The sequence below is a fragment of the Acomys russatus genome, chromosome 5 (genome assembly GCF_903995435.1).
Source record: "Acomys russatus chromosome 5, mAcoRus1.1, whole genome shotgun sequence".
NCBI lineage: Eukaryota > Metazoa > Chordata > Mammalia > Rodentia > Muridae > Acomys > Acomys russatus.
The window spans coordinates 49,354,846-49,381,039 of NC_067141.1; the positions used below are offsets into that span (position 1 = coordinate 49,354,846).

The 26,194-nt window shown below is 40.3% G+C and overlaps 1 protein-coding gene across 1 annotated transcript in view; it reads left to right on the forward strand.

Moving 5' to 3' along the window:
* Positions 1-26,194, forward strand: part of Ric1 (RIC1 homolog, RAB6A GEF complex partner 1) — a 90,995-nt gene that overhangs the window by 36,421 nt on the left and 28,380 nt on the right. The window contains exons 4-9 of the mRNA XM_051146317.1: positions 3,032-3,139; positions 7,572-7,714; positions 7,998-8,134; positions 17,582-17,673; positions 19,035-19,123; positions 25,349-25,493. Of these exons, the coding sequence (XP_051002274.1) occupies positions 3,032-3,139; positions 7,572-7,714; positions 7,998-8,134; positions 17,582-17,673; positions 19,035-19,123; positions 25,349-25,493 (714 nt within the window). The remainder of the gene's footprint in view (positions 1-3,031; positions 3,140-7,571; positions 7,715-7,997; positions 8,135-17,581; positions 17,674-19,034; positions 19,124-25,348; positions 25,494-26,194) is intronic.

Sequence of the window (26,194 nt, forward strand, 5' to 3'; positions counted from 1 at the left end):
TAACCCCCACTAATGCACATGCAAGCAACCATAGCTGAACTGCAGTGGGAGGGCGGGAAAGCATGGATCAGAGTAGGAACAGGCTTGTTGGGAGGATGAAGGTTTTCAGTGAAGGTATGCAAACCATAATGCATTGGTGGTTAAATCCAAGTTACCAGTAATGCATTAAGGAAATAAAAAGCACTTGTTGGAGTCGTTTAACCAAGAGCAAGTCCAGACTTGAATTCTCTATTTTATGTTCCCTCTGTTCATTTTATGAGTCTGAGTCTGCACCTGCCTGAGGGCTGTCTTATGAATCAGTTGTGAACCTGTTTGTCTCTGTGTCTGTGTGTATCAGTCCCAGTGTGTGCCTGTCTGATGTATGAGCTGTGTGTATGAGTGTGTGTTGTCTGTCTGTCTGTGAGTGGTGTGACTGTCCCTAATAAACGGCTTTGCTCTATATTGAACAGCATAGAAAACATCACATGGAGAAAGAATGGGACACTGTACAGAAATCTTTTAACAGAGTTTTACAAGGCATTAAGTCGCTGGCTCCAACTGATCCCTACTGACCAAATAGCAAACATCATTGTTATCAACCGGTAACCATAAATGGTTGCTTTCAACCTTTATGGTAAGTTTTAGGAAGTTGCTTTCAACTTCTCTATCTGCTGCTTTCAGCAAAGATATGCCTGTAATATCTGGGTCAGGGGCATGGAACAGTACATAACTTAAGATTATAGCTATGCAATAGCTTAGGCTATAAAAGTTGACTACATAGGAAATCCAAGACAAGCAAGGTTGATTGTTGAGTTGTTCTCTTAAAGGCAGGTTAAACAAACATGCTGAGCACACAGTGGCTAGCAGTCTTAAGTTTTAGAGGACTTCAAGATATATTATTAACTTTGGCTGTGAAGTCTAGCAGAAGCTCCAGTCTTTTAGGATGTAAGAGATATTTTCAGAATATACATTACCACCAGAAGGGACATGAAAAAGGGTAATGGTTGAAAATGACCAAATTTTACTTTATACACACATGAAATTGTCAAAGACAAAAAAATGTATGTAGACACTGTAACATGAGATTGTAATACAATTTTGAGAGGTGGAGGCAGGAGAATCATAGATTTGAATCTGTGAGACCACCCCACCAACACACACACACACACACACACACACACACACACACACACACACACTATGGGGGGGACAAAGTTTTTAAGATACAAAGGGAAATACATAGCTTTGAGCATGTATAATAATTTTTCACACATAAACGAGTATAACATTCATCCCCCTCACTAGGTTGTCAGCATCACCCTTTTACAACATGTAGTTTTAAAGTGACCATTCTTTAGGTGTCTTCATTTTAACCCAGAGCTTTCTCTAAGGTTGGCCTGTTATCAAAATCTTCAGAGATTACTTCTTTTTGTCCTATTTCATAAGTCTTCCAACACTATTTGAATTTTGAAATAGTGTTACTTTGAAAAAATGAAATTAGCTTTAAAACCACGTAGACTTGGAGACTGTCCTAGGAAAGTAACCACAGAGTGCACAGTAACCACTTCAAATGTGACTCTGGTAAACTAATCACTCATTTTCTTTTTAAAGACTGGATCATTAAACAAACATACCATGTGCACACAAACGTTAATGGATAAATATCAACTAGCTTAACCTGTCAGACATAGTAAGAATCAAATATTCCTGGTCACTGCAATACAGAATGACAGTAAACTAACATCAAGTTTAAATGTGGGTTGAGGGAGGCGTCGGGGAAGAAAAGAAATCCACAGCCAGAAAGTAAGCAAAACTGGTTTCTGAGCAGCAAAGTAATTTTCACAAAAACTAGAAACCTCAAAAGCTATTGGTCTCCTTCAACTCTTTGCATTTAACTGTAGTAATATTACATTGAGTTGTAGGATTGTAAGTGATTAGAAGGAGAAATGATGTTAGCAGGACAGTTGTTGACAAGATTAATAGCTGTCACAAAAGATACTGTGCTGGTTAGTGTTATGTCAACTTGACACAAGCTTGAGTCGTTTTGGAAGGGGCTCTCAGTTGAGAAAATGCCTCCAAAAGACTGGCCTGTAGGCAAGTCTATAGAGAACATTTTCTTAATTAACAATTGAGTGGCAGAGTCCAGCCCATTGTGAGTGGTATGTAAGAAAATAGATTGAGCAAGACAGGAGAAAGCCATCAATCCTTCATGGTCTCTGATTCCATGTTCCTGTCCTGGGCTCCTTCTCTGATTTTCTTCAATAATGGACTGTGATATGGAAGTAAAAGCAAAATAAACCCTTTCTTCCCCAAGATGCTTTTGGTCATGGTATTTGTTTATCATAGTAATAGAGACCATATATAACTATCAAATCCCCATACAGGCATTAAGAAGGAACCATAGTCTGGTGAAAGCATACACCCATGCCAGGCGAAGATAAGGAATCAAGACAGTTCTGTAGTCTTTTTAAGAGGTGTGTGCTCTGTTTCTTGGCATTGACCTATGTATTCTTCTGCAGCCATTAATCACTATGAATTTAAATATGTATACACCATTTTGTTATTGTCAAGTTATTTATGAAATATTTAATTATATCCCTGAATCTGATATTAATTCTAATAAATACCTACAGAATAAGAATCAAAGATAGGGTGTGGAATAAGATGAAATGAATGAACAGTTTGGACCATACATCACTACATATGGGACGATGGATTGCTTCTGTAATTTCCTAGCTGGGTAGGACTCATAGTCATTTTAAACAAAATTGGTTCTCTTGAGAGTTCACCTTAAATTTTTCCTTCCCCTCTCTCCCTCTTGCTTTTTATTCTCAGTCCTACAACACAGGTTTGTTACTCATACATACTTACATCTAGTTAATATATAAATACATACACTGTGATAGAATTCAAGTTTGGTCTTCACTTTTGAATCTATAGGATGAGCACCTGGTCCCTTAAGTTGGGCTATGTTGTTTAATTGAGTGTATGTTAGGTGTAGAGTGGAGGCAAATTTAATATCGCTGTCTTAACCTTGTGCTGTTTCTTTTAGAGGAAGCCCACAAATGAAGGGGACACCTCATTTTAAGGAAGAACATTGTGCCCCAGCGTTAAGTTTAGAAATGAGAAAAATACTGGATTTGCAAGCACCCATCACAAGGTATAGTATGCTGATTAAGTTTGACTGTTTTTTGTTTTTTTTTTTTTTAACCACAAAAGATCATATAGTTGGCTAATCATATGACCCACAAGAAAATTGTTTATATGTCAAAACTTATATATTGTTTGATTGTATGATATGATAATGTGCTAAAAAGATCTAATCAAATCATGTATGTTGAGGAATAAAGGAGCCTCTTCCTACAGCCTCCGTATGTTTCTTGGAAGTATACACACACTGAAAGAGCATTAAGCTTTCTGATTCTAGTGTGAATAAAGCTTGTATGATGAGGCAGTGAGAAATACTAAAATATGGAAAAGTCTTTTTGTAGTCAATGATTTTTTCAAGTGATTTTTCAATTTAATTTTATTATCTTAATTGCTTTGTGGTTGACCTTTTAGTTGTTACTTAAGACAACTGCATATCGTTTCTTCTGCACATATATATGATTTATAAACAGTGTACAGTTATGAAAACAGGAGTGAGGATCACTCCTGAAGAAACTTCCCAGATAAACTGTTGAGTAAAAAGCAAGGTGTGTATAGTGATAAGAATATTTGGTTTTAAAGGTATTAGACGTTTATTCTAGAAGAATACTTAAGCTAGTGGTCAGGTTTTAGAAAAATCTTTTTTAAAATTAGCTATCTTTCAAAAATATTGAGCCGTGGGGCCAGGAAGATGGCTCTGTAGGTAAAAGTGTTTCCAAACCTACTGACCTGAGTAACACCCGCCTGCCCCCTCCCCCTAAGACCCATATGGTGGAAGTAGAGACTTGATTCTCATGGTTGTCCTCTGACCTTCAGTCATGGACCATAGCATGAACAAGCACACCATCCCTCCCCTCATAAATAAATAAATAAATAATAAATGTGAAACAATTTGAAAAATTTAAAAAACTGAACATTTGACTATAATGTGAATCTTCTAGACTATATAAATATTATTCTATTTTTAAAAGACCTTTATGATATATAGTTCTAACAAAGGGCTTCTTTCACCATTTCTATTGTTAAAATAACACTGGAACAAACTGCAAAATTGGGGTGCAAGTGGTGAGCTGTTGTCATTGCCCTATTCAGATTGTTTTCTTATTATTTAATCTCATCATGGAAAAAAAGTCTTTGTTATTTGCTTAAATGTGATTAAACTGAACAATTTTTAGTTTAGCATATTCATTGTTATCTTAAGATTACTGATCACCTCAGATTCTATTTGTTCAAGATAGAAGCAATTTCAAGAATGTGACTTGAGATGATTCAGTGGGTAAGAACATTTGCTGCACAAACATGAGACCTAAGTTCAAATACCCAGCATCCATATAAAAATGTGTGTGGTCACATACAAGCCTGTAACTTAAGTGCTCTGGTGGGCAGAGAGAGAATAGCTAGAGATTGCTGGCTGCTAGCCTAGCTCCAGCTCAGCGCAAGACCCTTTCTCAGGGGACTAAAGTGGAGTGTGATAGAGTAGTACCCTCCTTGGCCTCCGTATGTGTATGCATGGATGCACATACACTACACACACACACGCACATGCACACAAAATTAAAGTAAAAATTTAAAAGACTGTTACTTGATGCAGAATGAATTTTAAATGTATGTAGGCACTAAATAGGGTAGAAGGATACAATTTGGCTTTATGCCTTCACCTGGTGGTAAAGCCATGTAACACATGGAAATAGGATAGAAAAAGAGACTTCACAAAAAGAATTGCTGGGACTAGAAGTGTAGCTCAGTAGTAGAGCCTGTTTTCAACATGCTCAACTCCAGCACCACCAAAGGGAAGAGAAGGGAGGAATTGCTTCCAATTTGTGTGACTGTGCTGGATATTTTATTTCAACTTGACACAAGCTAAAGTCATCTGAGAGGAGAGAACTGTATTAAGAAAATGCTTCCATAACACTGGGTTGTAAACAAGTGTTTAAGGCGTTCTCTTAACTAGTCGTTGATGGGGGAGGGCCCAGCCCTCTGGGATGGTGCTCCTAGGTTCTATAAGAAAGCAGGCTTAGGGAGCACAGTGAGCAAGCCAGTAAGCAGCACCCTCCATGGCCTCTGCATCAGCTCCTGCCTCCAGCTTCCTACCCTGTTTGAGTTCCTGTCCTGACTTCCTTCAGTGATGAACGGTGATGTGGAAGTGTAGGCCAAATAAACCCTTTCCTCCCCAACTTGCCTTTTGGTCACAGTGTTTGATCCAGCAATAGAAACCCTGACTAAGACAATGACTTTCACCTATGGAACAGTAGGTTCTGCAAATTCAAGTGTTTGTCAGTCTCAGTTTTTCTCTCAAACTTCCAAAGAAACAATTTTAAACAACACTATTAGCTGGTCTAATGCGTACTTCTTGGAAAGTCCCTATACACTTGGAATATGAGAGAAAAAGACACTGAAAGTCTGTATAGTCAGCTATGTTCTATTGCTAGAACCAATGTAATCAATTAAAATTAGGAATAGTGGTTATAATATTGCTTATAGGAGCAAAAGTACAGTTATCTTTTTATTATCAATTAAGTAAAAAGTAATGGTTATTATTAAGTATCCATCTTTTGTTATTGTTTGAATACAGAGAACGTTTAAATGACAAAAATTTTTTGTTATGAGTTTTAGTAGTTGGTTAATCAGAAACACTATCCTACTTCAAGTTCTAAGTGACAGTGTGTGATATGTGCATGATTTTCCTTACTAGCCATATTAGTACAATTTTTTAGAACTCGGTATCCTAAATTGTATGCCTTACCACTAAGGAGGATATTCAGAATATTATAAGAAGCAGGACAGCATGAAAAGACCTAATTTGTTGGGCTTGACATTTGTACTGAACATTAAATGAGAATGGCAGTTGGCTTGGGATAAGGCCCAATTTTATACATTTTTGAGAAATATTCATTACTTTAACAACTGGCATTAGCTGTTGTTTAACAAGTTTGTTTACCTTTAATTGAATGAGGTAAATGATGTATCCTATCTTATGTAGATTTCTCTCTCTCTCTCTCTCTCTCTCTCTCTCTCTCTCTCTCTCTCTGTGTGTGTGTGTGTGTGTGTGTGTGTGTGTGTGTGTGTGTGTTTTGGGGAAGATAGCCATCTGTTTCTCTCCATCATATTCTTTATTTTATTTTTTTAAATTGGTTTCTCAAGATGGTGTTTCTCTATGTAGCCTTGCCTGTCCTGAAACTGGCTATGTAGACCAGGCTGACCTCAAACTCAGAGATCTGCCTGCCTCTGCGTCAGAGGTGTGCACTATTACCACCCGACTCCACCGTACCATTATGAGACTGGGTTACTCACTGAGCCTGGAATCTAGTGCTTTGCGTAGGCTGGCAGGTCAGCAGATCTCAGAGATCTGCCTATCTGTGCTTCCTCACATTCCCAGCACTAGGGTTACATGTAAATGCCACCACACTTGGCTTTTATATGGGTACTAGGAATCTGAACTCAGATCCTTATGCTTACTTACATAAGAAACAGACTCTGGTCTGTCCCAGGGAGAGAGCATTGCAGAGAGAGAGGGATGGACTGACAAGTGCATGGCCCTGGCTTTACTGAGGTTGGAGTCACCAACCAAAGCTATCTTCTCAGGCTTCATATACACGTCTTTGTTATTTATATCACAATTATTTTAAGTGATTATCTGCAGGTCCAACATGGTGATTATATAATAGTCTATTTATATTGATGAATTTTTCTTTTTCTACTGGTTTACATTTTCCTATCTGTATGTCTGGTCAGTTGTTGTTGCAGCTTTGTTTATTATAATGTAGAAGTTATGAGCTCTGAGTTTTAAAATGTTTAGTCACTATATGTGGCTCCTGTTAATCAGATTGTACAGGTAGAGATTGTCTACTTTTGAAAATTTTATTAGACAGTGGTAGAGAGTGCTTACATGTACGTCCTGTGGTTTCAGTTTGTCATCCTCTGGTTAGTTACATCTATTCTCTTTCCTCTTCTGTGCCACCAGTCACACCACACCGACTCCTCGCTCTTCTTTAATTTGTTGCCTCAATATTTCTATTTTTTAATCTAGATTAAGTTAGAATGAGGCTAAAGATATACAATGTTCTGTAAGTATTTAATGATCCGCTTCGCTAAAGCGTTTTCCTTTTGTTGTTTTTGTTATTTTGTTTTAGGGGGCAAAGTGTCACTGTCTAAATTCCTGACCAGCCTGGAACTACACTGTGTAAACCAGACTGACTTCCCCCCACCCCTCTCACTCTCTGTCTGTCTCTGTCTCTGTTCCTGAATCCTGAGTCTTACTATGTAACCCTGGCTGGTCACTTTGTGGACCAAGCTGGCCTTGAACTCACAGAGATCCACCTGCTTCTGCCTCCTGCATACTGGCTTGCAGAAGGTTTTGGGTTTTTTGTTTTTGTTTTTGTTTTTTTTAAGTTTTTCAGAATACTGTCTTGCGAGTTAATTGACTTGAGTTGCTTGCTTCTTTCCAGTTTGCAGTCTGTGCTGGAAGATCTCCTTGTTGCAACTTCTGATGGACTTCTTCATCTTATTCATTGGGAAGGAATGACAAATGGAAGAAAAGCTATCAATCTCTCTACAGTACCATTTTCAGTAGACCTTCAATCATCTAGAGGTAGTTATACTTCATTTGTTTTTTTCAAGACAGGGTTTCTCTGTGTAGCCTTGGCTGTCCTGGACTCACTTTTTTGTAGAACAGGCTGGCCTCAAACTCATAGAGATCTGCCTGCCTCTGCCTCCTGAGTGCTGGGATTAAAGGCGTGTACCACCAATGCCTGGCTAGTTATATTTTCTATATGAGGTAGAACCATTTGTTTAATATTGGGCACATGGTAGTACCTGAATATATGAAATACTAACGTGTTAAAGCCCTACTCTATTTATGTGGTTTTCATCAGTAGGTTCATTCCTCGGCTTTGCAGATGTGCACATTAAAGATATGGAATACTGTGCCACACTTGATGGATTTGCTGTTGTGTTTAATGATGGTAAAGTTGGATTTATTACACCAGTGTCAAGTAGATTCACTGCAGAGGTATGGATTATATATTTTGAATTATTTTATTTTGCATCTATTAATTTTGCTTTGTTATTAAATCCTGTGTTCTCTTAGTTCACATAATTCTTATTCAAACTATATTGACCGTTGTATGGTTTTTGATGTTATCTTATGGAAAACGACCATTTGCTTCAATCTTCTGAAACCCCAGCACATTACCACAATCTTTCCATTATTGTTTTAATGGGACTTTTAACCATTTTTATATATTAGTCAGCATGTAAATTCTGTTTATACCAAACTGTATAATATATCAATGATTAGTTTTTCCTTTTCTGCAGATTTTTATTTCCACTGAAAGTTAATAATTATTTTGTTCTTTATGTTTAGTTATTCTGTGTGTATATGTTTATGCCTTTGCTTATGCATACATGTATGTTCAGGGTGTGTGTGTGTGTGTGTGTGTGTGTGTGTGTTTTCTGTAGGCCAGGGAACAGCCTAGGCTACCATTCCTCAGCCACTGTCAATCTTGCTTTTTGAAATAGGCTCTCTCATTGGCATAGAGCTTGCAAAGTAGACTAAACTAGCTGGCCAGTGAGTCTTAGAGACCCACCTGACCTTGCTTCCACGCTCTGGGATTACAAGTCCATGCAGCCAAACCTGGCTTTTCACATGGTTTCTGGGGACTCAAACTCAGACCCTGATGCTTGCATAGTAAGCACTTTACCAAATTAGCTGTGGCCTGCTTCTACATTAGCATATTCTTTATGTATTCCATTCTTAAAGTCACTGGGTGTTTGTTTAATCTTTTTAAAGAATTTTTCTGTAAGAGGTTTCTGGCCTGCTCCAGACCAGACTTCTCCAAACTGGTAGCTTACTATATACCTTTAAGTAAGATGTCATTGTCGATCCTGGGAAGAAGAAGGACCGACACCAGGAGAAAGGAGAAGGAGACAGACCTGAAGGGAAGAGAGGAAGACTGCCATGGGTTAGCTGGAGGAGAAGCACATGGCCAACGGTGTGGATGGAGAATCCGGCCCAGATGACGAACATGAACAGCTCAAGGATACATTGCATTATGGCAAAGACGGAATGGAAGCAGGAGCTTAAGGTGACTCTTTGCATTATGTCTGAAATCAGGAGGCGTAGAAGACCAACAGAGAGAAGAGAGATCCAAAATGGCGGCGAGCAGTGTGGACCGTGTTTGGAGGCTCCAGTGAACAATTCAGGGAATTGCACAGATTTCTGAGCCAGGAACACCGAGGTCCCCACACCATGGCAGCGGGAGTGCTCCACGGTTCGGAGGGACCAGGGTGCGGAGGACCTGCGTGCCCCTGCACATGGGAGGAGCGCAGATCTTCTCGGTTTGGAGCAGCAGCGGCAAGGCAGCAGCAACAGCAGTGGCACCAGCGTCAGCAGCGGCAGTGGCTGAGGTTTGCAGCTCAGAGCCTTCCGGTGGAGGCGATTGGTGTGGTGGCCGGTGGGAGTTGCTCAGAGGGGACTCTGGGCAGGATTTGGGTCTTGTGGTGCCTTGGGACCCAGACTAGACTCGGCGGACAGTTCGGCCCCAGAGTCCTGGGTTCAGCTCAGTGAGCAGTGCTGTGGGGACGCTGGCTCAGCTCAGCAAGCAGTTCTGCCCGAGGCACTAGCTCAGCGCAGCCACAGCTCCCCTGCTGTGACGCAGGCTGGGCTGAGCGCTCAGTTCCACCCTAGACACCAGCTCAGCTCAGCGCCAGCTCCCTGCTGTGACACAGGCTGGGCAGAGCGCTCGGTTCCACCAGCAGCGCTAGCTCAGCGCAGCCGCAGTTCTCCTGCTGTGACGCAGGCTGGGCAGAGCGCTCACTTCCACCGGAGGTCCTAGCTCAGCGCAGCCGCAGTTCTCCTGCTGTGACGCAGGCTGGGCAGAGCGCTCACTTCCACCGGAGGTCCTAGCTCAGCGCAGCCGCAGTTCTCCTGCTGTGACGCAGACTGGGCAGAGCGCTCAGTTCCACCAGATGTGCTGACTCAGTTCAGCAAGCAGTTCTGCCCGAGACACTAGCTCAGCTCAGCTCGGCAGGCAGTTCTGGGGCACTGACGCAGGCTGAGGTCAGCACGCAGATTCAGCCCAGAGGCCCTAGCTGGACTTGCTGGGCAGTTTGGGCCCAGAGACTCTAGCTGAGCTGTGTGCACAGGCCCTAAGACTCTGGCCGGAATATCCACGCAGTTTAGGCCCAGAGACCCTGGCTGAACTCAATACGCACTGTGAGTCCAGAGTCCCTGGCTGAGCTCGGTGCACAATTCCGCCCCGGAGACTCGGGTGGAGCTCGGCGTGCAGTTTGGGGCCAGAGTCCCTAACTGTGCTTGACAGAGAGATTGGGCCCAGTGACTCTAGCTGAGCTTTAGGCACAGTCCCGGCTCTAAGACTCTGGTTGGACACAGTGTGCAGTTTGAATCCAGAATTCCTGGCTGAGCTTGGCGGACAGTTCGGGCCCTGAGTCAATAACTGACCACAGCACGCACTTTGGGCCAAAAGCCCCATAGCTGAGCTTGGTGAGCAGTCCCAGCCCAAAAATTCTGGCTGGACCCTGTGTGCATTTTGGGCCCAGAATCCCTAGCTGAGCTCGGCAGACGGTTCAGGCCCTGAGAATCTAGCTGAGTTTGGCCCGTGGTTCGGGCCCAGTGTTCCTGGCTGGACTTGGCAGGGGACACAGAAGGCTGTGGATACCTTGGCCTGACCCAACACTCATTCAGAGACCCAGAACGATTGCAAGACCCACAGCACAGGGGAGCTGAGGATCACTGGCTGTGAGAGTCCAAAACGACAGGGCTAACCTCCTACCATCCACACCAGTGAAGCATTAGAGCTTCCAGCCTAGGGAAATCGTGAGAAAACAAGTGAATCTATCATCAGACTCCCTCCATCCAACTCTGGAAGCTACCCAACAAAACCAAAGACGGCAAGATGTCTAAAGGGCAGCATAAAAGCATACGCAAAAAACCCCAAAACAACATGGCGTCTTCAGTTTCCAGCTATTCCAAAGAAAACAACCCAGAGAACTCAAATACAACGGAAATACAAGAAAATGACCTCAAATCCTTAGTAATGAGGATGATAATGGAGGAAACAAATAAAATTCGTAATCAAATACAGGAAGATGCAGCCAAACAGGTGAGAGACATAAAAGAAGCACATAGAGTGGAACTGGAAAAATTGCAGGAAAGTGCAAACAACCAGATGAAAGAAATACGGAAAACGGTTAAAGCTCTGAAGACCTATAAAGAGGTAATGGAAGAAACTCAGGAATATACAATCAGATGAAAGAAATCAAAAAATCAGTTCAAGATCTGAAAATGAAAATGGATTCAATGATAAACACACAGACAGAAGAAAAACGAGAATGTGAGACCTCAGAGAAGAAGGCGAGCAACACAGAGGTGAGCTTTTCTAACAGAATCCAAGAGATGGAAGAACAAATTCTCAGGTCTAGAAGATACAATCACAAATTCTCAGGTCTAGAAGATACAATCACAGATCTTGAAGTAACCATTAAAGAAAATGCCAAATCTGGAAGACTCCTGAAACAAAACATCCAAGAAATTAAGGATACCATGAAAAGAAGAAATCTGAGGATAATAGGCATTGAAGAAAGAGAAGATATCAGACACCAAGGCCCAGAAAGTATTCTCAACAAAACCATAGAAGAAAAATTTCCCAATCTAAAGAAAGAGATGCCTATAAACATACAAGAGGCCTACAGAACACCAAATAGAATTGACCAGAAAAGAAAAACTGCCCGTCACATAATACTCAAAACACAAAACATACAGAACAAAGAAAAAATATTAAAAGCTGCAAGGGAAAAGGGCCAAATAACATTTAATGGCAAACCTATCAGAATTACACCCGACTTCTCAGCAGAGACCATAAAAGCCAGAAGGGCCTGGACAGCGATCCTGCAAACCCTAAGAGACCACAGATGCCAGGCCAGACTACTTTACCCAGCAAAACTATCAATAACCATTGATGGAGAAAACAAAATATTCCATGACAAAAACAAATTCAAACAGTACCTATCCACAAATCCAGCTTTACAGAAGGTACTAGAAGGAAAACTCCATCCCAAAGGGTCAAGCTACAGCCAAAACTGCTCAGGAAATAGATAACTATCCCATGGCAAAAACACAACTATACAAACACTCAACTGGAAACAACATTAAAAGTAAGACTCTTAACAGTCACTGGTCATTAATATCTCTCAACATCAATGGTCTCAATTCTCCAATAAAAAGACACAGACTAACTGAATGGGTGCATCAACAAGATCCAACATTCTTCTGCATTCAAGAAACACATCTCACCCATAAAGATAGGCATTACCTCAGGGTAAAAGGTTGGAAAAAACATTCCAAGCAAATGGTCACAAGAAGCAAGCAGGCGTAGCCATTTTAATATCGAACAAAACAGACTTTCAACCAAAATTAATCAAAAGGGATGAGGAAGGACACTTCATACTCATCAAATGTAAAGTCAACCAAGATGACATCACAATTCTGAACATCTCAATACAAGGGCTCCCACATTTGTAAAAGATCTGCTAAAAAAGCTTAAACCACACATCGATTCCCACACAATAATAGTGGGAGACTTCAACAGCCCACTCTCACTGAAGAATAAGTCATTGAAACAGAAACTAAGCCGAGAAATAACATCATTAACCAATGCCATGGGTCAAATGGATCTAACAGATATCTATAGAACCTTTCACCCAAACAAGAAAGAATATACCTTCTTCTCTGCACTCCATGGAACCTTCTCCAAAATCGATCACATCGTAGGTCACAAAGCAAGCCTCAATAGATACAAGAGGATTGAAATAATACCTTGTATCCTGTCAGATCACCATGCTCTTAGGCTGCAATTCAACAACAACAGAAATAACAAAAAGCCTACATGTACGTGGAAACTAAACAACTCTCTGCTAAATGACACCTGGGTCAGGGAAGAAATAAACAAATCAAGGAGTTTCTGAAATTCAATGAAAATGAAAGAACGACATCCCCAAATTTGTGGGATACATTGAAAGCAGTGGTAAGAGGAAAATTCATAGCACTAAGTGCCTTTAAAAAGAAATTGGAAACATCGCACATAAGCATCTTAACGACAAAACTGGAAGTCCTAGAAAAAAAAGAAGCAGAAACACCCAAAAGGAGTAGACGTCTGGAAATAATCAAACTCAGGGCTGAAATTAACAAATTAGAAACTAAGAAAACAGTCCAAAGAATCAACAAAACCAAGAGCTGGTTCTTTGAGAAAATCAACAAGGGAGACAGACCATTAGCCAAACTAACTAAAAGGCAGAGAGACAGTATTGAAATCAACAAAATCAGAAATGAAAAGGGAGACATAACAACAGACACTGAAGAAATACAAAGAATCATAAGATCCTACTTTGAAGGCATATGCGCCACAAAATTTGAAAATCTAAGGGAAATGGACGATTTTCTTGATCAATTTCACTTGCCAAAGTTGAGTGAAGAACAGATAAACAAGCTAAATAGTCCCATTTCCCATACAGAAATAGAAGCAATCATTGATAGTCTCCCAACCGAAAAAAGCCCAGGGCCAGATGGCTTCAGTGCAGAATTCTACCAGACCTTCGAGGGCGAGCTAATACCGATACTCTTCAAGCTACTCCAAAAGATAGAAATGATGGAACATTACCAAATTCATTCTATGAGGCCATAGTCACATTGATACCTAAACCTCACAAAGACTCAACAAAGAAAGAGAATTTCAGACCAATTTCTCTTATGAACATCGATGCAAAAATACTAAATAAAATACTTGCAAAACGAATACAAGAACACATCAAAGATATCTTTCCCAATGACCAGATAGGCTTCATTCCAGGCATGCAGGGATGGTTTAATATACGGAAATCCATCAATGTAATCCACCATATAAACAAACTGAAGAGAAAAACCACATGATCATCTCTTTAGATGCAGAGAAAGCATTTGATAAAATCCAACACCCATTCATGTTTAAAGTTTTAGAGAGATCGGGGATACAAGGCACCTTTCTCAACATAATAAAGGCTATATACAGCAAGCCAATAGCCAAAATCAAAGTAAATGGTGAGATACTCAAGGAAATTCCTCTAAAATCGGGAACAAGGCAAGGCTGCCCACTCTCTCCATATCTCTTCAATATAGTACTCAAAGTTCTAGCCAGAGCAATAAGACAACAAAAGGAGATCAAGGGTATCCAAATGGGAAAGGAGGAAGTCAAATTATCCCTATTTGCAGATGATATGATAGTGTACATAAGTGACCCTCAAAATTCCACCAGAGAACTCCTAAAGCTGATAAACACCTTCAGCAAATTGGCTGGATACAAAATTAACTCAAAAACGTCTGTAGCCTTCCTATACACAAATGACAAGCTTGCAGAGGAAGAAATTAGGAAAACCACACCCTGCACATTAGCCACAAGCAATATAAAATATTTAGGAGTTACTCTAACTAAGCAAGTGAAGGACTTGTTGGAAAAAAATTTCAAAACTCTGAAGAAAGAGATTGAAGATGACCTGAGAAGATGGAATGATCTTCCTTGCTCATGGATTGGGAGAATTAACATAATAAAAATGGCCATCCTACCAAAAGCAATCTACATATTCAATGCAATCCCTATCAAAATATCTACACAATTTTTTAAAGACATTGAAAGTTCAATTCTGAACTTCATATGGAAAGACAAAAAACCCAGAATAGCTAAAACAATCTTGTACAATAAAAGGTACTCCAGAGGAATCTCCATACCTGATCTCAAACTGTACTATAAAGCAATAGTAATTGAAACAGCATGGTACTGGCACAGCAACAGGCTGGTTGATCAGTGGAATCGAATCGAAGACCCAGATATGAATCCACACACATATGGTCACTTGATTTTTGACAAAGAAACCAAATCTATTCAATGGAAAAAGGATAGCATCTTCAACAAATGGTGCTGGTCTAACTGGAGGTCTATGTGTAAAAAAATGCAACTGGACCCATATTTGTCACCTTGCACAAAACTCAAATCCAAGTGGATTAAAGACCTCAACATAAAACCAGAGACACTAAGTCACTTAGAGGAAAAAGTGGGGAAGAGCCTGGAACATATTGGCACAGGAGACAACTTCCTGAACAGAACACCAACGGCCCAGGCCTTAATGTCAACCATTAATAAATGGGATCTCATGAGGCTGAGAAGCTTCAAGAGAACAAAGTGACAGCCTACAGGCTGGGAAAAGATCTTCACCAACCCTACATCTGACAGAGGTCTAATATCCAAAATATATAAAGAACTTAAGAAATTAAACACCACCAAACCAAATAACTCAATTGAGAAATGGGGCTTGGAACTAAACAGAGAATTCTCAACAGAGGAATATCAAATGGCTGAGAAACACTTAAAGAAATGCTCAACCTCCTTAGTCATCAGAGAAATGCAAATCAAAACAACTCTGAGATTCCATCTTATACCCATCAGAATGGCTAAGATCAAAAATTCAAGCGACACCACATGCTGGCGAGGATGTGGGGAGAGAGGAACACTCCTTCATTGCTGGTGGGAATGCAAACTAGTACAGCCACTTTGGAAATCTATCTGGTGCTATCTCAGAAAAATAGGAATAGGGTTTCCTCAAGACCCAGCTATTCCACTCCTTGGAATATACCCAGAAGATGCTCCAGCACACAACAAGAAAATTTGCTCAACCATGTTCATAATAGCCAGAACATGGAAACAGCCCAAGTGTCCATCAGTAGAAGAATGGATAAAGAAACTGTGGTACATATACACTATGAAATACTACTCAGCTATTAAAAACAAGGAATATGGGAAAATGGGAGGGAGGGAAAAATGGGAGGATACAAGGGATGGGATAAACATTGAGATGTAACAAGAATAAATTAATTTAAAAAATTAAAACAAAACAAAACAACAACAACAAAAAAGTAATTCCCGAAATTTGTGGATAAATGGATTGAGCTAGAAATGATCATAATGAGTGAGTTAACCCAGAAGCAGAAAGACTCAAATGGTATATACTCACTTATATCTGCATACTAGCCCAAGGGGCATGTCCCACAAAAGCCTTCACTTACCAGGAAACTGTGACAGAGGGGAGGACATCCTATTGGGACCCTAGATGAGAAAAGCGTGGGAGAATAGCAAAGTAGAAGGATCCAGAGGGTCCTAGAAACCTACAAGTAGAACATTACAATAGGCAGATTTGGGCCCAGGGGTCCCGCTCAAACTAAGGTACCAGCCAAGGACAATACAAGCGGTAAACTTTAAACCCTTACTCAGATCTAGCCAATGGTCAGAACATTCTCCACGTACTCTGGTTCCTCACATTTGACCATGTCCCCTGGAGGGGGGGAACCTGGTGGCACTCAGAGGAAGGACAGCAGGTTACCAGGAAGAGACTTGATACCCTATGAGCATACACAGGGGGAGGTAATCCCCCTCAGGAACAGTCATAGGGGAGGGGAATAAGGGGGAAATGTGAGGAAGGGAAGAATGGGAGGATACAAGGGATGGGCTAACCATTGAGATGTAACAATAAATTAATAAAATTAAATTAAATTAAATTTAAAAAATAAATAAATAAAAAGATGCCATCGTCGTCATCATCATCGTCATCCCAAGGAGTCGACTTTTCTTCTCTTTCTTCTTTTAACTGTATATCCTTTAATAACTGTTTTTTTTAGATCGTAAATATTTGAAATTTGCTGTTGTTGAGAGATCCAAATTAAAATTAGTATTCTCTGTTTGGTTGATTTTGTTATATGACTTTTTAGTTTGCTGACTAAGATATGGGGGGGCCTCCCCATCCTTCAGTTCCTTCCTTTCCCCTCTTCTCTTATTTTACTCCTTTCTCCTTCTCCCTTGTTTGTCTCCAGTGTTCTTTACAAAAGAGCCCTGTAGTCCTTTCCAGATGATATGAATACCTGATTACCCCGGCACTCTGATGCTTGAATTTTGGAAGAGTTAAAAACTAGTTTACACCTGGACTTTTCTTTGATGTTCACTGTTTTGCCCAAAGGAAAAATGTTCAATTTTCTATTGGAGTGGAAGTTGGGTCTCTGTCAGCTGCTCACATGGGCTATAATGTGCTTCTTAAGTACATGTGAGCCAGCTCTGCCATTCTCTTAGAGACACCAAATCCCCAGCCTTCTGCGTGCCTAACAGTGCAAAGTGAGCTACTTTTAAGCATTCTTTACCATTTGTGTCTTTCTCAACTTCTAAAAATTGCTAGTGCCTTCCTTTTTCTTTGTCTTTACAACTTCATGCTTCTGGAGGGAAAACAGTAGATGGTAGTCTTTGTGAGAGATTTGTTATGCAGATGAAGACAAACGACATCTTGTGAAACTGACTCTTTATTGAATGAGTGTTATTGAGCTACAAGTTTAGGGGAACATTCTTTAAGTCTTAACTTTTTCCTGTTGTAGCAACTTCATGGAGTTTGGCCCCACGATGTCACTGACGGGACCTGTGTGGCAGCAAACAACAAGTACCGGCTGGTGGCGTTTGGCTGTGCAAGGTGATTGGCGAGGCTTCGGCGCTAAGTTAAACCTAGCCTTCCTTACCCTGCCAGGTAGTGGGTGGGGGCAAGCACTGTTGATCCCAGCACTCAGGAGGCAGAGCAGGTGGTTCTCTATGAGTTCGAGGACAGCCTAGTCTACAGAGCCGGGGCTACACAGAGAAAGCCTGTCTGTGGGGGGGAAACATATCTTAACACACTCAGGGACTTGATTATGCCTGTCGTAATTATCAGTCATCTTAATATAAGATATAAAGGTGTTTTATTATTTTGAAACAAAAGTAAAGAACAGATTTCAGAGGCTAAACATTTTATTTGCAAAAGTGAGATGTTTCAACTGTAGAAAGATGAGATAGGAATAAAAAGGAATAAATAAGTTAAGATTTAGGACCTTTATTTTTAATCCTTTAAGACAGGCATTTGAGGGAGGGCATCCTCCTCCTTTTGAAGCAGTCCCTGTCACGGGCATGGAGCTCACTAGGTAGGCGTGGCCTGCCAGCCAGCGCAGGCCTCGGCCCCTCCACCTCCCACCATTGGAGCTGCCTTTTCACCTAGGTTCTGGGGATTGAACTCAAGTTCTCATGTTTGTGTGCCATGGGCTTTACATGGGTAATTTATTTAATTATGAATATCCTTAAAGCTCACATATCAAGTCAGTTTTTTGCTATAGTTCATATAATGGAGAATTTTTAAATAAAATTGAAACCCAAACATTGTGACACATGTTTATAATTCTAGTACTCATGAGGCAGAGGGAAGAGGATCGTGAATTAGAGGCTGTTGATTATTATTATTGTAGTCTGGGCTACATAATGAAGTCTAGACCAGTCTAGAGTGCAGAAAAGAAGGAAAACATTTTATGTTCATGGCTTTGAGTTGTTCATATTTTATTTAGAATTTTAAAATGTGTGGGCATTAGTATATTTTTCCTGTGCTCTCCATGTTTTTCTTCTGAAGCAAGTTGAAGAGGAGGGTGTCTGTGTGTGAAACACGCACATGTGTTTGCTGCCTGGGCTGTGCACTGCTAAATCAGCCCTTTGTTTGGTGCTGTACACAGGCTGTTGTATGAGTAGACCAGCCTTTTCTCCCTTGTGCTGCTGTGCTCAGCTTAGTTCCGTTGCTTTGCAATTATCTACAGTAGTGTAGTGGACAATGTCTGCACTTCCTGGAAAATGTTAGAAGTCTCTAGAATATCTAGAAAGGAAGTGGCCTGTGCACTTGCTCACGCTGATGAGGTGACTAATTATTTACAAGATGGTCTTCTACTCTGTATACCTTTTGCTGGAACATCGATTCCCATGATAATGCCTTTTCTATTTATTTTTGTCATTTTTCACTAAAAGTGTTGTTTATTTTCACAGTGGTTCTGTGCAAGTTTATACAATAGATAACACTACTGGAGCCATGCTGCTGTCTCATAAGTTAGAGCTTACAGCAAAGCAGTATCCTGGTGAGTATTTGTAATGTCTCTCTTGACCTGTGAGGTTAAATTCCAGCACTGCCACCCCTGCAGTGGATGGCTGAAACCATCAGTGATCGTGAAAAGCGCTGCCTGTTGCTTGTCCCGGGCACAGAAAGGCCTGTGGGAACGTTTACTTACAAATTCAACATAAGAAAGGTGCCCTGCATGTCAGTTACTCTCCTCACTGCTGTGACAAATACCTTACCAAAGCAACTTAGGAACGGAGGGCTGCGAGGTTGGAGATGGCTTCACAGTAAGAGCGCTGCTGTTCCTCTAGAGGCCCGAAGTGTGATTCCTAGCACACACATGGCAGCTCACAACCATCTCTAGTTCCCGTTCTAGGAGAAGGTGCTCTCTTTTGACTTCTGCAGGCACCAGACATGAAAGTAGTCCGTAGACATACATTCAGGCAAAACACCCATACATGTAAAATGTTTTTGAAAAAGGAAAGGGCATGTTTGCTTTGGCCTACAGTTTAAGGATGGTAACAGAAACACAGGACAGCTGGTTATGTCGTGTCTGTTGTCAGGAAGTAGAGAGAGATGAATTCTGGTGCTCAGCTTGCTTTCTAATTTTTTTTTAAAGTGTGTGGGGTTTTTTTTTTTACTATTATGTATACAGTCTGCTTGTATCCCTGCAGGCCAGAAGAGGGCATCAGATCACATTACAGATGGTTGTGAGCCACCATGTGGTTGCTGGAAATTGAACTCAGGACCTCTGGAAGAGCAGTCAGTGCCCTTAACCTCTGAGCCATCTCTCCAGCCCCATGCTTTCTAATTTGTATTCAGTCCAGGGCTCCTGTGGTGGAATGGTGCTGCCCAGTCTCCTCAAGGAGGTCTTTTCGGAAACACCCTCATGTATACCCAGAGATGTGTGATCCAGTCAGGCTGACAGAGCAGTCAAATCTCACTTTATCTGATCATCACACAGTGCATGCATTTACTGGACTATCAATGCATTCCACAAACAACACTGTTAAATAAGTGATGGTGAGATAGAACAGTTGTAACTAACATGGGGCCTTTCTCTCAAACACCTCTTTTTGGGGAAGTATGTAGGTTCTTGGCTATGTCTACTATACCAAACTTAAACCCTCAGGTGTCACAGTACTAGAGTTATAATCTATGATTATATTTCATATCTTGTTTCAGAAGACTCAAAGGGAAGCCTTTTTATAGGTGATGACACTTTCTCTTAGCTCAAATTGTTATATAAGAATCTTGGTAGCCTCTCCTCCATTGGCAGATTAGCATCCCCCTCCCTCTATCACCTGTCTGTCTGTATGTCTATCTATAATACATATGTGTACACACACACACACACACACACACACACACACACACACACCCCAGTTTTTCAGTGCAAACCTATTTTCAACTCTATGCCACCATCCAAAAACTAAGAATGACAGCTGTTTTGGGGAGGGGAGCATGCTAAGAACTTCATGTCGGCTTAGTATTTCCTAGGGTGACATGTCAGTCTGTATTTTCTGCTCCTATCTTAAGCACACAGGTTTAATGCCTTTTCTGTTTTAATAATGTCTTTATCACATACTAGAGTCTAGATGTTTGAGGTATGACAGCAAAACCAGTACAAGCTTCCCTTTCGTCACACCACATTAGCCCAGGCTATCTGAAATTCACTGTGAAGCCCAGGCTGGCCTTGGGGTAGTAGTATTCATCCTGCCTCAGCCTCCCAAATTCAGCACGCAATTTTCTTTTTTAAAAACCCTTCTTCACCTTTTTAGTTATAACAACTTTTCATGTTCTCTTTTATGTGTCTGAACTGCTAGCATTACCCTTGTGCTTTGTGACTATTAAGAAAAACAAGGGTTACTTGAACACAGGCTCTGCTGTACTGAGACAGTTTGTCTAATTGAATTTTGAAATTTTCACTTCTTGAATTTTTTCATTTATACTTTCAGGCCATGGTTAATCTTGGGTAATTAAGTGTGAAAATTGAAACCACAGATTTTGGGGAAGAGCTACTGTGCTGGTAATGCTGTGCTTACAAAGCTCACTTTAAATTAAGCAATTCATGCTCTAATTAAATACTGTTAAGACACATATGATAAGAACCTGACCCAAAAATTTCTGTGTAATTAAAGAGGCACCTGAACTATCCTGTTATCCCATCATCTCGTTCTGATCCTCGCTTGGTTTAGTTTTAGCCTGTTTTTCTTGTCTAAGCCTTTCTGTAATCTTACCTGATCTTAGTTTATTCTCTCAAATGCAGAATATCAACCACATGTTAGACAGTGTTCTAAATGCTGGATACATCATAGTAATAGGCAAAACTGGACATTCTTGATGAACCCTGACTGAATCTGTGCTAGTCACAGGATTAAATCTACACTTAGTGTCAGTAGAAATACTTTTTACTAAGACTAAAAGAAAAAAATACTATGACTATACAATCTACTTTCTGAAAGAGCAAGAAATCCAGAGGCCAAGCTCCTATTGACCTTTATTTAACCTTTACCTCATGATCATAAAATAGCCTCTGAGATCCAAGCTTCATTTTGCATTTGCCTCAAGAAGAAAGCAAACAAGGCATGTCCTGACTTTTGTCTTTAAGGCGGGAAAGCAGAAGGTCCCCAGAATTATCTTTTTCTACTCCAACTTTCTACTTCTATCTAACTGGCCATAGTGATTTTTTTTCCTAAGCTTTTTCGCAGAAGTGGGCAAGGGAAAAGGGTAGCCTTGGTATTGGCTTCTCTCTCCAGCAGGGTCTCAGCACTGTGGCGTATTAAGACCTGCCGAGTCCCATCGTGCTTTGTTGGTTTGCCTCTGTCCACCTCTGATTTTAATGCAGGCTATGCCAACAGTTTTGTTTGCTAAGTTACTGAGTCTAATCTACTTAATGAGTATCTAAAAAGTGATATTTTACCTTATTTTTAAACTTTTTTTTTTTTTTTTTTTTTTTTTTTTTTTTTTTTTGCTATTGAAATAGGTACACTTACTAGATTAGAAATTACTGCTCACATTTCTGGTTTTAAATTGAATTTCCTTTTGAGGATGTTGCTCAGTTGATAGACTGTTTGCCATTCATGGCTTTTGTTATTTTTTAGTACTGCTTCAAAGTGAAATTTGCAGAGTGTGAAAATTCACCTCTATCAGCTATTCTGGAAAATTCTCAGTCATTATCTCTGAGTATTGGCTTTCTCATAGTCTTGTTTTCTGGAGCTCTAATTAGATACTTGCTGCATTTTTCTACATTTCTTTTATCATGGCTTCAAATTTTTTAAATTTCTCTAGACTGATTTTTACAATTTATTTATTTGTTTCTTGTATTTTTGCTGTCTGTCTTTAAATGATTAATTTTCTCTTCAGTTACGCTACTGTTCTGCTTAGTTCACCATTGAGTTTTACAGTTAGTTACTGTGTTTTTATTTCTTAATACCCTCTGCTCTTCCTCATCATAGTCCTCTCATTTGTATGTTATGTGTGTGTGTGTAAGGCTAAAGGTTGACATTATGTCTTCCTTGGTCACTTTCTGAGTTTTTGAGACAAAATTTCTGGAGGAACCTGGAGCTTGCCCAGGTTAGCTGGACTGCAGGCCAGCAAATCCCAGAGATCTTCCTGTCTGCCTCCCCACTACTGAGGCGGCATGTGGCACCATACCTAGCATTTATGTTGGTTCTGTGGGCCAAATTTAGGTCTTTGTTTGTTTGTTGTTTTCTGTTTTTTGAGACAGCCTGTCCTGGATTCACTTTGTAGACCAGGGTGGCCTCAAACTCACAGAGTGCTGGAATTAAAGGCGTGAGCCACCACGCCAGCCACAATTAGGTCTTAATGCTTACAAACTGAGCACTTTATAATCCGAGCCATCTCCTAGCTTCCTTCTCTTATTTCATTTGTTATTGAGGAGGGAGGAAAGGCACATGCCACAGCAAGCTTGTCAAAGGCAGAGAACAACTTGAGAATTGGTCTGTCCCTCACCACAGGTTCTAAGACCCAATCTCAGATCCTTGCACTTGACATGACAAGTAGTTTTCCCACCAAAGTGTCCCACCAGCCCTTCTGTTTCTTTAGCTATAAAAACAGTCGTAATTTTATATCCTGTCTCCATTAATCTTAGCACCCAAAGACTTTGACTTTGCCTCTGCTTTGACTTCTTAGGATTTGTTTGCTTATGTATTTTAGCATTCGTGACAGTTAAGTTTGTGGATGCTTCAGGATTTGGATTGTTGTGTATTTTTTTCAGAGATCACTTGGGTTACTACACTGCTCTGAACCCTTTGCATTGCATTCTCTGTACAAGTGTTTATTTTTCTTTCAACTACATTAATTACACAAATTACAAATCATGGTAAAGACTGAGTTTATGTGTGACTGGGACTGTTGTGGGACTTTAGTTTCTGTCCTATATAATGGATGAAACAAGAAAAACTCCCACCCCCATCTACATGGCAATTTATCTCTTACTCTCCTTTGTATCATGGATGCAGCCTTTATAATCTCAGCATTACCAGGGATCCTTACTAAATTCCCTGGTGTGGGCAAGCTCTGAGCTTTACCTCCTGACCCTTCACATGCTGTGCGAGTCTCCAGTCATGACGAAGATTCTCAGGGTTTGACAGATGAATTGAGAGGGAAAGTACTGTGTTCCAGTGCTCTGCGACATTCATCATCGTAGTTGTTTCAGGGTGAAGAGTCATGTGCACCGTCATCTGACACACTAAAGAAACAGAATCATTTGCACCATCATCTGACACACTAAAGAAACAGAATCATGTGCACTAGCATCTGACACACTAAAGAAACAGAATCATGTGCACAATCATCTAACACACTAAAGAAACAGAATCATGTGCACCATCATCTGACACACTAAAGAAACAGAATCATGTACACTATCATCTGACACACTAAAGACACAGAATCATGTGCACTAGCATCTGACACACTAAAGAAACAGAATCATGTGCACTGTCATCTGACACACTAAAGAAACAGAATCATGTACACTAGCATCTGACACACTAAAGAAACAGAATCATGTGCACCATCATCTGACACACTAAAGAAACAGAATCATGTGCACCATCATCTGACACACTATTAAAGAAACAGAATCATGTGCACTAGCATCTGACACACTAAAGAAACAGAATCATGTGCACCATCATCTGACACACTAAAGAAACAGAATCATGTGCACCATCATCTGACACACTAAAGACACAGAATCATGTGCACCATCATCTGACACACTAAAGAAACAGAATCATGTGCACCATCATCTGACACACTAAAGACACAGAATCATGTGCACCATCATCTGACACACTAAAGAAACAGAATCATGTGCACCATCATCTGACACACTATTAAAGAAACAGAATCATGTGCACCATCATCTGACACACTAAAGACACAGAATCATATGCACCATCATCTGACACACTATTAAAGAAACAGAATCATGTGCACCATCATCTAACACACTAAAGAAACAGAATCATGTGCACTATCATCTGACACACTAAAGAAACAGAATCATGTGCACAATCATCTGACACACTAAAGAAACAGAATCATGTACACTGTCATCTGACACACTAAAGAAACAGAATCACGTGCACTGTCATCTGACACACTAAAGAAACAGAATCATGTGCACTGTCATCTGACACACTAAAGAAACAGAATCATGTACACTAGCATCTGACACACTAAAGAAACAGAATCATGTGCACTAGCATCTGACACACTAAAGAAACAGAATCATGTGCACTGTCATCTGACACACTATTAAAGAAACAGAATCATGTGCACTGTCATCTGACACACTAAAGAAACAGATAGTTGCTCCCAACACTCATTCTTATCATGCTCATTCTGGGAAGTGTTGGCTGCAGCCTTACCTCCATTTTACAGAAGCGGCTTCATACAAAACAAAAGACTTTGAAGATTACACACTGGTTGGTATTCAAGCTAATCACGGCAAAGCCAGCCTTCACTTCCCACAATTCACCTGTGCTTTGAGGTGTTCAGGTTAGATCAGGCCAAGGCTAACACTGGCCTTATTTTCGGTACCCTCCATGGACAGAATTCATCCTAGGTAAAATTCAAGTAGTCTGTGCTGTTCTGCTTGTTCAGATTTGAACATAAAGCTTGTTAAAAAAAAAAAAAAAAAAAAAAAAAAAAAAAAAAAAAAAACTAGGTATTTTTGAGTAACCTTTTTACCCTTCTCACTATCTTTTCACAGACATTTGGAACAAAACAGGAGCTGTTAAATTGATTAGATGGTCTCCTGACAATAGTGCTATAATAGTAACCTGGGAATGTGGAGGTCTGTCTCTGTGGAGTGTGTTTGGAGCCCAGCTGATTTGTACACTTGGAGGAGACTTTGCGTGAGTGGAAAAAAAGAAAGAGGATCTTTAAATAAATAATGCATTGTTTCCCTGGCAGCTCATATATTCAGAAATGCAGACCATAGAACTACCTTTTTTTAATTAAAAAAAAAAAAAACCCATTTTACTGTTACATATTTTAATAGGATTCAAAACAGTAGTATACATTAGAGCTTATGGTTACATTATGTGCGCATCAATGCACTTTGCCCATATTTTACCTCCTTCTCACCAAGTAGCCCCCCGTCATATGTGTGTTTGTATTTAAATCTAGACTGCACACATGATAGAAAACATGCAGTGTTTTATCTATCATTCCTCAGCCACCAATACCCTCTCATTTCCTCATCTCTCCTTTTTTCCAGGACCATCATTCTCCCCTCATAGTCCCCCTCACTGTCATGTCCCAATGTAGATTTTGCATAAAAATGGAAATGGGATTGTTTGTCTGAGTTTGGTATTTTTCGCTTAATATGACCTCTAGTTCCATCCATTCTTATTTAACTCTTATACCAAGACAGTTTGTAAAGCTCAGGTTTAATTTGTTGAGAATATATTGATTCTTTAAACATTGACCCTCCCCAAACTGAAAGCTGATTTAATAAAAATGTGCTTACTGATCCAAAACACTTCTTTCTCTGAGCCTGGTTGTGAACATGTCCTTGTGTTACGATTTAAGGCTGACCACTAGACTTGTAGTA